Here is a 15,576-nt window from a genome sequence, read left to right as displayed (position 1 = left end):
TGAATACTGGACTGAGAGGATACCTGAAACTGACTTTGTGATGCTGGCAGGCCGGATGCCAGTTTTTGCCCAGGCTGCAGACATTCTTAACCTTTACTGCATCCTTTTGGTTCTCAAAATACATCTTCTCGCACCCTTTATCACAAATCACTGAAGTAGGTCAGTTCTTTAAACCTACAAATATCATAACTATAGAATGAAAGAGATAAAATAAATATAGAATTCTAATTTCGCAGTAAAATTAAGAATACATGAAAAATTACACACTTAATTTGCTTAATTTGTGTTTTCAATGATTTACCTTCTAAAAAAATCTGGCATGTCTCACACCCCCAGAAAGAGCATCTCGCACCCCCAGGGGATGCGTGCACACCAGGTTAAGAACCACCGCGCTAAGAACGAACAACCTCGTACCTAGAGACCAGCACAGGTCACCTGTATGTTCGTTTCGCTCAAAGCAGGTATTAGTCTCCTAAGAATGTATTCAGTGTTTAGACGCCGTGAAATGCTTGTCAGTTGCTGCCTGTGTTTATCTCCCTTGTAACGCCTGGATTCCAGGCTATAAGAAAACACATACATTTTGGTTTATAACTTTAAAAAATGTTTGCCCTGAACTTGTGAACTCAGGCACCGGAATCACCACCTTGCCCACCCAGAAGGGCTATGGATATCAAATGGCCCATAAAGAATCATCACCATACAAAGGGTTGATTAACGGCCCTATTGCACCTGGGAAATCCTACCTGCAAGGAAGCACCTCCTGTCGGCTTAGAAGCTGAATGAAGAAAATAAAAACAACGCCACAGGAAAATTTTCCATCTTTTTGGCTGTTTCGACTCTAAAGGGCCAGAGGCTCTAACCTGAAACAAAAGATCTCCAGGGTCTGACTCCTGGGCCTGCCCTGAAAGACACTTTGAATTGACAGATCACTACAGCTCTGTCACTCTTTGGATTTAGATGGTAACCCATTGGTTTGTGTATGTTTGCTTGTTTTAACCTGTAAATAAGTCTGGTATTCCTTTTTCCTAGTAAATAAACCTCTAGATAGTTTATTACAGGATTGGCTACAGGCTTTGTCCTTGGTGTAAGATCTAGGGCACCAACTGATCTGGGAGTAAGTGACTGGTCTCTTGGGACTGGAAGCAACCTGAACCTGGTGTGGTCTTTTGGGTAAGTGACCATTTATCATAAGTCCAGTTTGTCTGGGTGACAAGATAGACAGGAGAGTCTAAGGGGTCTGTCTGTGACTCCATGGTGAGATGGTTATGGTAATCCAGGAGATCACATTGGTTACTGGCTTGGTGAAATCTAATTCCAGAACACACCACTAGTTTGGGGTGTCTAGCACTCTGCCCTGTCTGTGGTAGGCACTCAGAGTCATGAGCCACTCCAGACAGCGTGACAGCCTCCAGTATCATATGGGAGGTGGAAGTACTGTCTTTTCAGGTTACACAATTGAAGAGGCCTCCCAGAGATGTGTGTGTATACGTTCTATGACAAGCTGCATAAAGAAACAAGGGCATGTGAGGTTAAGTCATGGGGGGAATGTTACAGGAATTGAAAGTTGATTTAAATTTTAGCATTTTTGTGAGGCAAAAAGTGAACCCATAAAACCTGGCTGCTGCTTGACAGGGGCTAGGATAGGAAGTTCTCCTCTTTGGAGTTTCTCTGCAGAGTCGCACGCTTCTGTGCTTACGTCGGCTGGGCTCCGTTACCCAACCTTTCAGATTACGGCCATGCTTTACCTGCCGAGTTTTAAACTTCTCATTATGCAGAAGTGGCTATTCCAATATTCACCCAAATCAACAGGGTTCTGCCTATTGGTGCCTGAAACTTTGGAACTGGTCCAAGTGATGATCAAGAGTAATCACGTTACAGACAGAGAAATGCCTCCTGGAGCGGATGATGAGGCCTCACTTCACTCAGTCGGGAGTTAAAAGGACTAAATTGCACATTTTTAGGCAAAAACGGTCAGTGCCTCATTAAAGCAGGCAGCGTGACCCTGCATGCACACAAGGGGGAAGAGCTAAAGTTGAGTGTTCATCCTTACTCTAACTTTCCAATTTCCTGGCTTTTTGAATGCTGCATTGTGCAACTTGATTGCTCTCTGAATGTGCCTCATTTGTATGGAACTTTCTAAGGGTTTGTTTTTTAAAGTAGGAAAAGAGACAAGAGGATTTAAGAAAAAATAAAATTTAAAAAAAAAAGCATTAGTGTCTGTTATCTATAATCCCTAAGCAGTGATCACCACCCCATCTGGAAGGAAGCTAACATGAGCGGTAGGGTCCTTCTTAGGACAGCATGTCCACGAAGAAAAGATTAAGTTACCATGGAGGAGAAAGATACCATCCTTCATTGACTGACATACGCGCAAAACTACTGGGAGAAGCGAGGGAACCAAAATTTGACCTTGTCTTTTAAGACATAATCAAGAGCTGAACATCAAGACAAGTATGAGGAATGAAAAGTCACTGCTGTAATTTTGAAGTTAAGGGTGTTTAAAGTTGCCAAGTTCTGTCCCAGCTCAGAGACCAAATCGCGGCCATGTACACAAGCTAAATTGCTAAGGAAAATCTCTCCCATAACTTTGGCAAATCAAAACCACTTTTTTCCAGATCAAGGCCATGTTCTGATACTAACAGATGGCTCTTATACAGGGCTTGTCATCCACAGAGCTCAAAAAAAGTGGAGTATTATACCCCTTTTACAGATTGGGAAATCGAGACACAGAGAGATTAAGTGATTTGCCCAAGTGGGAGAACAAGGAATAGACCCCGTCCATGGGACCATGCTACTTCTCACCATTTCCAGGCCAAATTTCAATTTTAAAATGTCATCCAGTTTTCCTATAGTTTAAATGGGTTAAAAAAAGTTGTGATTTTTTTTTTAAGACAGTAGCACAAATATTGTTTCTCCCACTTTCTGCTTCAAAAGTGGCTAGTCTCACTCTTTCTTGGGCAGAGATTAGCCATGGAAAATTTCAGTCCTAAAACTGCATGTTTTGGAGTCTCTGAAAACAAGGGGCTAGAAAAGAAACTATTTCCCATCCTGCATCGTAATGGACACTCCTGCTTCTGCTGTGTGACGTGGGCACAGTACAACCTTACTCAGGGATTGCACGACACATCCAAGTAATGTTACATCCATATTTGGGGATAAAAACCATCAGGAAACCAGTATGTTAGCATTAGTGTAACTGAATTACAACATAACTGCTGCTGGTCAAACCCTCTCATCAGTTCCCTACACAGAATGTCACATCCTGTGATACTGCTAAGGCGAGGCCCTGGAGCAAACAGCTATGCCCACAAATGGGACAATAGCCGGACCATACGTCAATAAGGATCAATAGTTCCATCGATATGGACAACCTAAAACGGAAAGATTAGGGCTTGTGTCTTTTTTGTTTGTTTTTTTTGTTTTGTTTTATGATGTACAGAAGTGGCTACAGTTTCATTTCCTTGGCATCTGTGACCTAATAATGCTACTGATCCCCCAGGCATCTACAGAGTAACAGGAAAAACAAGACTGACGCCATCTGAATTTCTAACGTAACAACTAAGCAGAACCACACCCACCCACACGAGAAAGGAAAAAAAACTATTTTCAGACTTTTTTCTTGTATCTGAAAAGCAAAAATGGAATAAACCCACTTTTGCCCAACTTCCACGGAATTTGAATTAAAAATTATGCAATCATCTAACATTGCCAGAGATCTTACAACATTTGACCATATAGTCCACCTGCTCACTAAGAATTTACTTACTTAGACACACAAAGGTCTCAATTCTCAGAAGAACAGGGGTTTTGAGTGCCAGACAAAGGTCTCCTTAGAAGGGCAAGTTTTTCAGAGGGTAAGTACTCAGACTTTTCTGAAAATGAGATCTCCTTCAGGTATCAAGTTGGGTACCAATAACTGTTAGTCAATTTGGAAACCGTTCGCCAGAGTTTATCCTGAGCCAGGGTGACCAGATAGTAACTGTGGAAAAAAGACGGGGGCAACAGGCACTCATATAAGAAAAAGTCCCCAAAAACGGGACTGTCTTTATAAAAATGGGACATCTGGTCACCCTATCCTAAGCCTACAGTATTTTTGATCTGATCCCTATAACCAGCCAGTGAGAAGGAGCTCACATTAGCTAAATGCCTCTCCCTGGAAATGACATGTCTAGTTGGCTCCGTGTCTAGTTGGCAGCCGGTATCAAGTGGAGTGCCCCAAGGGTCGCTCCTGGGGCCTGTTTTATTTAATATCTTCATTAATGATCTGGAGGATGGTGTGGACTGCACCCTCAGCAAGTTTGCAGATGACACTAAACTGGGAGGAGTGGTCGATACGCTGGAGGGTAGGGATAGGATTCAGAGGGACCTAGACAAATTAGAGGATTGGGCCAAAAGAAATTGGATGAGGTTCAACAAGGACAAGTGCAGAGTCCTGCACTTAGGAGAGAAGAATCCCATGCACCACTACAGACGAGGGACCAAGTGGCTAGGAAGCAGTTCTGCAGAAAAGGACCTAGCGGTCACAGTGGACGAGAAGCTGGATATGAGTCAACAGTGTGCCCTTGTTGCCAAGAAGGCTAATGGCATTTTGGGCTGTATAAGTAGGGGCATTGCCAGCAGATTGAGGGAAGTGATCATTCCCCTCTATTCAGCATTGGTGAGGCCTCATCTGGAGTACTGTGTCCAGTTTTGGGCCCCACACGACAAGAAGGATGTGGAAAAATTGGAAAGAGTCCAGCGGAGGGCAACAAAAACGATTAGGGGGTTGGAGCACATGACTTATGAGGAGAGGCCGAGGGAACTGGGATTGTTTAGTCTGCAGAAGGGAAGAATGAGGGGGGATTTGATAGCTGCTTTCAACTAACTGAAAGGGGGTTCCAAAGAGGATGGATCTAGGCTGTTCTCAGTGGTACCAGATGATAGAACAAGGAGTAATGGTCTCAAGTTGCAGCGGGGGAGGTTTAGGTTGGATATTAGGAAAAACTTTTTCACTAGGAGAGTGGTGAAGCATTGTAATGTGTTACCTGGCAAGGTGGTGGAATCTCCTTCCTTAGAGGTTTGTAAGGTCAGGCATGAAAAGCCCTGGCTGGGATGATTTAGTTGGAGTTGATCCTTTAGTTGGAGTTGATCCTTTTTTGAGGTCCCTTCCAACCCTGATATTCTATGATTCTATGACAGCATCTCTACACTGAACATATAAAAGTTACGTTCAGTGCAGCTCTGTTCGGATCATTTGTGTGAGAGAAAGATGTAAATTAATGTTTGCTGAACTGAAACCCGGCAGGGAGAGGTCAATTGCTTCCAATTTTTAAATAGCTATTGTTTGTTTTTGATGATGCAAACATTGGGAAACTCACAATTTATGCAAGAAAGTATTTCAAACAAAGCAATGCTATGTGATTTCACTTCTTAGTAATTTCCTTGAGTATTTTCTGACGTATTGCTACGGACTAACGTAGGTCCTGATCCAGCAATGTCCTTAAGCACATGCTTATCTTTAAGCACAAGTAGTCCTGTTCATTTCAACCCCAAGATTTATTTTTTGTTTGTTTTCAAAATGTGTAGGGCCTAACAAAATATGAGATCTTTATTATTTTTAATTTGGGTTTCTTTTTATTTGCGCTCTGAGCTTTTAGAGCACACTTGATTAACATTTTCAGGCTTTTCTCCACAACTGTAGAGCTAGATACTGACTTTTGATTTTTAAATGAAAGCTGGGATTTTCGTGCAATGACTTTTCAAGCATCTGGGGCTTCATGCTAACCGAAACAATCCCAAGAGTGCAAGACCAAAGTTAAGCATGTGTTTCAGTGCTTTGCTGGGTTGGGGTCGTAAGCAGTTCGGATAGTGCTTTGGCAGCAGGATGTTAAATGTATGGATTGTTATCGATTCCAAAGGAAGTATACTGGGAGCAAACTCTAATTAAAAAATTAAATACAGCTGTTTGAGTTCCTTGCTACATTTTTGTTATCCTCAACGGAAAAAAAAATACATCCGCAATATTTTTGGAGAGTGTTTCAAACAACAGAGAGGCAAAAATACACAAGATTTTCCAAGGCGTGGGTCAGTAGCATATGCTCAAAACCTGCAAAGAACTCTTCTTCAGAGATGCTTCAAGGGGACCAGGAAAAACCACCACATAGCTTATGCCCAAGAGTTCTGACTACGTAACAGAGCATAACAATGCACAAATTAGTCTTCAGGTTTAATTTTAAAAATGTTTTTGAAACATGTTACCAGTCTGTCTTTAAAATCCATGTACCAGCACATCTATGGAGAAATGCAAAAAGGTCCCATGATCTCGTAAATACCCACCTTGCATGGGTGTGAACTTGTGGGAGATGGGGTGCTGGTGAAATCAAGCAGATTTTATACAGGAGTGAAGGAGGATTCAATTAAGTAAAACCCAGTTGGTACAAGTGTCAGAATTTAGTGGTTCAGCTCGGGAGAGAGCAGCAGCTGAATAAATTGTTTCTTAAGTGAACCCAGCTGCAAAGTCACTCAGCTTTGTGCACCATCTGAGAGCAGACGGAGACTTTTAAAGGCACTTAAGCCAGGACGTCTAGAGATTTGTTATTATAAAACAGAATCTCTACCCAGTCAAGCTTTACCTCTCTCTTCAGCTCACTTCTCCCACACTAGCAGGGCAGAAGAAGAAAAATAAATATAACTGGCTTCCATTCAGCGGACCGCCCCATAGCAAGCTTGGTGGTGGGGAATGTCTCTAGATAGAAAGCTATTCTGTGGGGGGGAAGGCGAGGCACAGACACCTACAATATGAACAGGCTGTGGCATGCTGCGCAGCTTCAGAGAGACTCTTTCAAGACAAAGGCCCAAGTCCTGCTCACTTTACTCACACAAGTAGCCCAACTGAAGTCCAGCAAGATCCGACTCCAAGGTTTCATCTTCACTGTTAGCGACTCCACTGTAAAAAGCTAGTGGAGACTTACCGTGAGGCAGGTGAGGTCATCCGCAGGCCAGGTATGGTGCTGACCTCGTGGATAGCCTCCACTAGGATTCTCCAGCAGGATAGCCAACACCTGGTAAGTCAGGGCCGGCTTTAGGCCCTACTCCACCAATTCCCCCGAATCGGGCCCCGCGCCTAAGGGGGCCCCGCGCCCAGTGAGAATCCCTTCCCTGGCTAGAGGCACCTTTTTAATTTTTACTCACCTGGTGGCACTTCAGGTCTTCGGTGGCACTTCAGCCACAGGTCCTTCAGTGCCGCTGAAGACCTGGAGCAAGTGAAGGACCCACCACCAAAGACTTGGAGCACCACCCAGTGAATACAAGCCCCATGTGGTTTTTTACATTTCTTTTTTTTAAGTCACCCCTGCCGGGCCCCATCGAAACTGTTCAAATTGGGCCCCGCACTTCCTAAAGCCGGCCCTGCGTTAAGTTATCCCACTGCAACACAGTCTTTAGTGGGGAAGAGATCACCTGAGTATGGAGCTAAGAGTGCTGTCCAGGTTACTATCAACACCAGACTACAGGGCAATGCTACCACCTCACGCCTGGAAGACATTACTCCTGACAGTAAAGCTACATTCACAGCTGAGACTGTACTTTCGTTCCCCTGTTTCCAGCGGATCAATTTCAAACAAAAGAACTTCTGGGCTGAAAGTTTATGTAGCTGTTTCTTATTTTTGGATCAAAAATTTTCAGTCAAAAATTTGCAAATTTGACACCATCAGCTCAGGATTAAACAAAGACTGTGAATGGCTAGCCAACTACAAAAGCAGTTTCTCCTCCCTTGGTGTTCACATCTCAACTGCTAGAATAGGGCCTCACCCTTCCTGATCGAACTAACCTCGTTATCTCCAGACTGATTCTTGCCTGCATATTTATACCTGCCTCTGGAAATTTCCATTACATGCATCTGACGAAGTGGGTGTTCACTCACGAAAGCTCATGCTCCAATACGTCTGTTAGTCTTTAAGGTGCCACAGGACTCTTTGTTGCTTTTTACAGATCCAGATTAACATGGCTACCCCTCTGATACTCAGTCAAAAATGTTATTTGCTGTCTTCTCACTACAGAATGTATGATCTACTAAGCTTGAAAAAGAAAAGTTGCTTAAATAAAGAAATTGCACAAAGGAATTTAACACGCAACACATCTGCCAGACATTACTTTCCTTACAGACCAAAGCGTGCTCTGATCTATAAACATTCATTTCAGTGGCCACTCATGTTCTTCCTTTTTAAAATCCCTAAGAAATTAAATTACCCCCTCCCCCAAAAGTGCAGCATTGCAGCCAAGAACCAACAGGCACAATAGCCAGGAAACTCAAGTTATAGTACTCATACTGAATTTAAAAGGTGACCGGCAAAATATTAATAACATGGTTGGCAAACGCATAACATTTAACATCTACAAGAATGTAAACAAGGGGGTAATGTTACAGTGGTTGAGTATCCAGAACTTCCCACAGCCTGAGCAGGGAGTTGAATTTTAAATTCTCGGCCATGACTATTCACTACGTATTGGTTAAATGCTGGGTGCTCTAAAACAGTGGTTCTCAAACTGGGGGACATGTGGCCGTAGGAGTATGCAGAGGTCTTCCATGGGTACATCAACTCATCTAGAGATTTGCCTAGTTTTACAACAGGCTACATAAAAAGCACCAGCAAAGTCAGTACAAACTAAAATTTCATACAATGACTTGTTTATACTGCTCTGACTGCAATGTAAGTACAATATTTATATTCCAATTGATTTATTTGATAATTATATGGTAAAAACGAGAAACTAAGCACTTGTTCGGTTATAGTGTGGCTGGGACACTTTTGTATTTTTATGTCTGATTTTGTAAGTACAGTGAAATCCCGCTATAATGCGACGTTTGGGGTCCAAAATCTTCCATCGCGCTAAATGCGGGGTCGCGGTATAGCGGGGTTTCAAACCAGTCAGTTTGTCAGTGGTCCCCAATGCGGTGCATTGATGTGCACCGCCTAGTGCCCCTAGTGCCCAGCAGGGGAGAGGAGCTGTGGCCCCCCGTCTGCCGGGGACAGAGAACTCCGAGGCTGCGGGCGCCGGCACTCTCTGTCCCCGGCAGGTGCGAGGCCGCGGCTTCTCTCCGGCCTGCTGGGGACAAAGAGCCAGGGCCGCCCAGAGGATTCTGGAGGCCTGGGGCTGTCGGCGGCAGGCGGCTCCAGTGGACCTCCTGCAGGCGTACCTGCGGAGGGTCCACTGGTCCCGCGGCTCCGGTGGAGCATCCACAGGCATGCCTGCGGGAGGTCCACCGGAGCCGCAGGACCGGCAAGCAGCAGGGCGCCCCCCACGCGGCTAAATGTCTAGAGCAGGCCCTGTTCGGTAGCGGGGGGCCCTCCCGTTCCGGGACCTGCCGCCGAAGTGCCCCGAAGACCCGCGGCAGGGGCCCCTCGCCAGCGAATTACCACCGAAGCAGGACCCGCCGCCGAAGTGCAGCCCGCTCTTCGGTGGCAGGGGGCCCCTGCTGCGGGTCTTCGGGGCACTTCGGCAGCGGGTCCCGAAACGGAAGGGCCCCACGCCGCCAAATTACTGCCGAAGAGGGTTGCACTTCAGCGGCAGGTCCCGCTTCAGCGGTAATTTGCTGGCCGGGGGTCCTTCCGCCCCGGAGCAGAAGGACCTCCCCGCCGGCAAAGACCGGGAGCGGAAGAAGCTCCGGGGCCCGGCCCTGCAAGAGTTTTCCGGGCCCCCTGGAGCGAGTGAAGGACCCCGCTCCAGGGGCCCTGAAAAACTCTCGTGGGGGCCTCTGCAGAGCCCGGGGCTTGGGGCAAATTGCCCCTCTTGCCCCCCCCTCTCTGGGCGGCCCTGCAAAGAGCACCGGCGCCTGCAGTCCCAGAGTTCTCTGTCCCTGGCAGGCGGGGAGCCGGGGCTCCTCTTGAAGCCAGAGAGACGCCACAGCCCTGCGCCTGCCGGGGACAGAGAGCACCGGTTCCCACAGCCCTGGAGAAGCCGGAGAGAAGCTGCGGCCCGTGTCTGCTGGGGACAGAGAGCACCAGTGCCCACAGCCTCGGAGTTCTCTGTGCCCGGCAGTCGCGGGGCTGCAGCTTCTCTCCCCTGCCATGGTGTTGGGGACCACTGGTATAGTACTGTATTATGCCTTAAAGGGGAGCCAACCTATGATCGCGTTATATGCGATTTCGCGTTATTGCGAGGTTTGACTGTAAGTAGTTTTTAAGTGAGGTGGAACTTGCAGGTAGGCAAGACAAAGACTTCTGAAAGGGGTGCAGTAGTCTGGAAATGTCGAGAGTCCCTGCTTTATAGTGTTGCATTAACAGGTTTTTTTGTATTAAATATCATTAAGCTTCAGTGTAACTGATTCCCTGGTCACTGTGGGTTTTTTGGTATCTTACCATCGCTTTCCTAGTTCTCAGAGCAGGCTACTGCATTTTAAGATAGAACATAAGAAAAGCCATACTGGATTGGATCAATGGTCCATCTTGTCTTCCAACTATGGCCAGATGCTTCAGAGGGAATGAATAGAGCAGGCAATCATCAAGTGATCCATGTCATCCACCCCCAGCTTCTGACAAACGGAGGCTAGCAACACTCAGAGCATGGGGTTGCATCTCTGTCCATCCAGGCTAATAGCCACCGATGGACCTTTCCTCCAGGAACTTATCTAGTTCCACTCCTGTATGTGCTTGGAATTTAAAAACTTTCTAGACAGAAGCAGCTTGGCCATAATCACTTCACCTGAGCTTGCTGAACCCACTCATTACACCCATCTCTCCTCCCTTGCCCTTTTCTATTATTTTTCTTCCATCACTCACCAGAGCATCCTCCAGAAGACTGGGAGGAAGGGTTGCTTTAAGAGGACAAAAATGAAACTGAGCAGCTAATGTGTTTTATCATATCACAGTACCTGACACTGGGGGCCAAATTCTGGTGCACTGTGTAAATGGCTCCAAAATAGCCTCACAGCTGTGTGCTCAGATACCACAGTACAGGACTAGATCCTGACTGGTAAGAGGATCACTCTCCACATGGATTATTCCTACTAGCAGCACAGATAATATGTGCCAGGGAGGCTGCATCATTCTGGTCACTTGGTGCGGGGCCCACGTGTATAACCATAAGAGAACAGATCCTCAGCTGACACAGCTCCACTGAAGTCAGTGGAAATACCACCATTTATGCCAGCTGTGGATCTGCCACAGTGACCACAGCCCCAGCCTCCAGGCTGCCCCCCAGAATGACCTCTGGATTTTGGGGGAGAAAACCAGAATTAGGGTTTCAGACTGATTAGCTGGCACTTACATACGCGCACACAGAATTTGTGCAGCTAGAGTCTGCTCTACATTTCCTATCTGAGGCCTCCCAACATTATTCAAAATCCTGTGAGCTTTAAACGCCCTAAAGCAGAAGGCTGCAGGCCACTTGTTGCAACTGCCTTTGGAGCATTTTGTCAGGTTGTGAAACCATCTCAGTTCCAGCCAGTATCAGCCACCTGATGCTGCTCTCAGTTGTGTTGCAATAATTACTAAGCGTGGAGGCTATAAGTCGGCCACGTGATCCTGTTCTGAAGTTAATTTACATTGGCCTCCTTCTAACAGGTAATCACGTAGGAGTGTGTTTAGAGCAAAACAAACCGGTATTTAAACTTCCATCTTGGGTGGGTCCCTTTAATAACATCTTGATGCTTTCACACACAAGGAGGGTGTGAGTCCACTGCAAAGGCACATGTGATTCAATGAGAAAGAAGATTCAGCGCACATACACCATTGATTAGCTGAGCTCAGAAGCCAAAGTTCTCTGCCTCAAGTCCCAATTATTCATGTATTTTGTACAGTGTGTGTGTGTGTGTATCAAGCTCCTAAGCATTTTCACACAACTACTGTGCCTTTCATAGACAGATCTGAAGCACTGGAAATATTTGACTAGGAAGACAGGCCACACCCCTGAAAAGTTGGATCAGATGACAGTGTTGCTAAAGAAAACTCCCAAACAACTAGGGTGACCAGACAGCAAGTAGGAAAAATCAGGATGGGAGGTGGGGGTAATAGGACCCTATATAAGAAAAAAGACCTCAAAATCAGTACTGTCCCTATAAAATTAGGACGTCTGGTCACCTTACAAACAACATTACCACAAAAGTTTAGAAGACCCTCCCACACACTAGAATTACACATGGCACAGTCTGACTGAAAACTAAAAACTGATAAATCCCCGGCATTTAATAGACACCCATTACTTATTTTAACCTGATCTAACTAAAATACCTACATTAAAGAAAAAAACTAGTAATGTTTAGGGCAGAGGTTTTCAAACTGGGGGTTGGGTGCCCTTAAGGGGTCGCAAGGTCATTACGAGGGGGGTCGCAAGCTGTCAGCCTCCACCCCAAGCCCTGCTTTGCCTCCAGCATTTATAATGGTGTTAATATATTAAAAAGTGTTTAATTTATAAGGGGGGGGTCGCAGTCGGAGGCTTGATGTGTGAAAGGAGTCACCAGTACAAATGTTTGAGAACCACTTAGGGGATTCTTTTTGGCTATCTGAGCAGTGGAAGGGTGTTTTACCTTTTAAGAGTTCTTTACTCTCTGTTGTGAAGAATTTATGCTAGTGCCAGATTTATCAATTTCAAGTCTGATCCTGCAATGAGTTGTCCCATTGGGAGTGCTCGTTCTTGTGTTTGCAGGATTGGGTCCTAGGGTGACTAGATGTCCTAATTTTACAGGGACGGTCCCGATATTTGGGGCTTTTTCCCATATAGGTTCCTATTACCCCCCACTCACTGTCCCGATTTTTCACATTTGCTGTCTGGTCAGTCTATTGGGTCCTGATTCCTTACACCTCACGGTTATTTGTCTTAACAAAATCTGCAATTCTGTTTTAAAATGTCAACATGTAAAAATGTTACACTGCTGCTTTAAGCCACAAAGCCACACAGACTTACTTCCTTGAGGTTTGTCTCATAAACAGTCACAAAAGATGCATGCCACAAACACAAGTAATTTCTGGCTTTGAAAGAACAAGAAACAGATTTCAGGCGAGTTACTCTAACAGTCCTCTCTCATTTTAAGAGAGAGAGAGCGTGTGTGTGCATGCACGGGCACTCAAGCTCTGAGTAACAACTAACCAGACACTTTAACAATAAGCCACATACAGTTCTGTATTATTTTATACACTCGGGTTTTTAAGTTTAGGGAAACCAGGGAGCAAAGAATTTGCAGTTAGGAAATTAAATATCATGCTCAAGCTTTGAAATAAATATTTTAGACACTTGAGAAATATTTACAGACACAAAAAGGGTCCCACACAAGTTGTATGTTGCACAATACACGGTGCTACACTGACTTCCTCCTGAAGTTTCAGGAGGTTGGAAAAATGACTAAGAAATTATAGCCACTGAAGCCTTTTGTCTAGACGAGAAGTGGAGAACACAATCGTGTATTAAAGCAAAAATGATCCAACTTTCAAATGACTCTTTATATTTAACCAGAACAAAATGCAACTCGAGAGAGGTTTAAAGCCAGCGAGGCGCAGGTAACCAGGCTTAGCAGGACAGAGTCAAGCTGAGGGGGAAGAGAAGTCCGAGCCCCCGCACACGGCCAGATCTTCGGGAACCAACGGAACTAGGGGAGAAAGGCAGGAGCAGAAACAGGAGCGAGACGCTCAGCCGGGGAAGGGGTAGGGAGAGTGGGATGGGGGGAAAGAGAAGGAAAAGGGGGTGATGGAAGGAGGGAGCGAAGCAGAGCGGAGCGAGGAGCCCGGAGAAGGGCAGAGGAGCCCGGGGCACGCTGCAGAGGGCGCTGCCCGGGCAGGGGCACTCACGCAGCTCAGCAGGGAGCAGACCCCCAGGCAGGCCCCCATGGCGCAGCACGATCCGGGCGCAGCGAGCCCCGCTCCAGCCGGCTCCCGGGGTTACAATGTTCCCGGCGCTGGGCTCCGCCGCCCTTCGGCCCTTTCCGCCTCCGGCGCTCGGCTGGTTCCGCCGGGCCCCGCCCGCCGAGCACCTGCCTGGCCGGGCTGAGTCACGCCTGGGTGGGTCCGTGCGCCCGCTGGGGCAGCGCCGTCCCGCAGCGACCAGCCCGGTGCTCGGCGCTGTGCCAGGGCCTGGTGCGCGCAGTGCCACCCCCCGGCCCCTTCCAGCGGGGCTGCTGCACCGGGCGTGTGGCAGCAGAGCAGCCAGTGATGGGAGAGGGCCGGATCGCTGTTCCCGGGGGTGCGTTGGGGTGTGTCTCCTGGGCACCCACCCAGGGCCGGCGCTACCATTTAGGCAGCCTAGGCAATCGCGTAGGGCGCCAGAATAAATGGTGGATGCCGTTTTGCCGGAGGGGGCGGCAGGCGGCTCCGGTGGAGCTGCCGCAGTGGTGCCTGCGGAGGATCCGGGGCTCCGGTGGACAGTCGGCTGCTCATGCGGCTCTGGTGGACCGCCCGCAGGCATCACTGCGGCAGCTCCAGCGGAGCCGCGGGACCAGCGCGTGGGGCGGCGAAATTGCTGTCCACCTAGGGCACTCAGACCCCTAGCGCTAGTCCTGCACCCACCGCCCATGTCTGCACCGTGTCCGTTACCGCAGGGTAGTCGCGCTGGACGCTGGCCGAGCCAGGCATATGGGGGAACCTCTGCCCTGCAGTGAAGCACCCACAGCTGGCCTGGGTCCCCTGACTGCGGCCCAGGGCCCAGGTGGCAAAGGTGTAACAAATACAGCGCAGATCGGGGTAGGCAACCTATGGCACAGGTGCCGAAGGCAGCACATGAGCTGATTTTCAGTGGCACTCACACTGCCCGGGTCCTGGCCACCAGTCCTGGGGGCTCTGCATGTTAATTTAATTTTAAATGAAGCTTCTTAAACATTTTGAAAACCTTATTTACGTCATATACAACAATAGTTTATATATTAGAGACTTATAGAAAGACCTTCTAAAAATGTTAAAATGTATTACTGGCACACAAAACCTTAAATCAGAGTGAATAAATAAAGACTCGGCACAGCACTTCTGAAAGGTTGCCGATCCCTGGCGTAGACGCTCTCTGCTCATGGGGTCTCAGCACCAGGCTCCAGTCCAAGCCCGGATATCTACACTGTGATTTTATAGCCCTGGAGCCAGTGTCCTGGGAGCCCAAGTCAGCTGACTCAGACTAGTGCATGTATTTTACTGCAGTGTAGACATACTCCGAGTGCCCCCAGTCAGAGATGTTGATAATGTAGGTAAGCTAAATTGCTTCCACTAATAAACTGCTCAGTTCAGGGGTCGGCAACCTCTGGCACGCGACTCGCCAGGGTAAGCACCTTGGTGGGCTGGACCTATTTTTTTACTTGCTGCCTCCGCAGGTTCGGCTGATCGTGGCTCCCACTGGCCACGGTTCACCGCTCCGGGCCAATGGGGGCTGCGGGAAGGGCGGCCAGCACATCCCTTGGCCTGCGACACTTCCCGCCAAATCTGTTGAGGCAACAGGTAAACAAACTGGTCCAGACTACCAGGGTGCTTTTGCTGGTGAGCCACGTGCTAGAGGTTGCCAACCCCTGGCTCGGTTCCTTAAAATCTAGCCCTAAATCTCTCCCAAGCCTCAGTTTCCCATTTTCCCCATGAGCACAATGGGGAAAATACCTCAGAGGGGCGTTATAAGGCTTAACTCGTTAATGTTTAT

General features: G+C 47.4%; 1 protein-coding gene across 1 annotated transcript in view; it reads right to left on the bottom strand.

Annotated features, from left to right (window-relative positions):
- Window positions 1-13,887, bottom strand: part of SERINC2 (serine incorporator 2) — a 38,526-nt gene extending 24,639 nt beyond the window's left edge. The window contains exon 1 of the mRNA XM_050932346.1: window positions 13,758-13,887. Coding sequence (XP_050788303.1) covers window positions 13,758-13,796 — 39 coding nt within the window. The 5' untranslated portion in view covers window positions 13,797-13,887. The remainder of the gene's footprint in view (window positions 1-13,757) is intronic.
- Window positions 13,888-15,576: the final 1,689 nt, after the last annotated feature.

The sequence above is a fragment of the Gopherus flavomarginatus genome, chromosome 22 (genome assembly GCF_025201925.1).
Source record: "Gopherus flavomarginatus isolate rGopFla2 chromosome 22, rGopFla2.mat.asm, whole genome shotgun sequence".
NCBI lineage: Eukaryota > Metazoa > Chordata > Testudines > Testudinidae > Gopherus > Gopherus flavomarginatus.
This window is presented reverse-complemented; position numbering and strand designations above follow the sequence as displayed.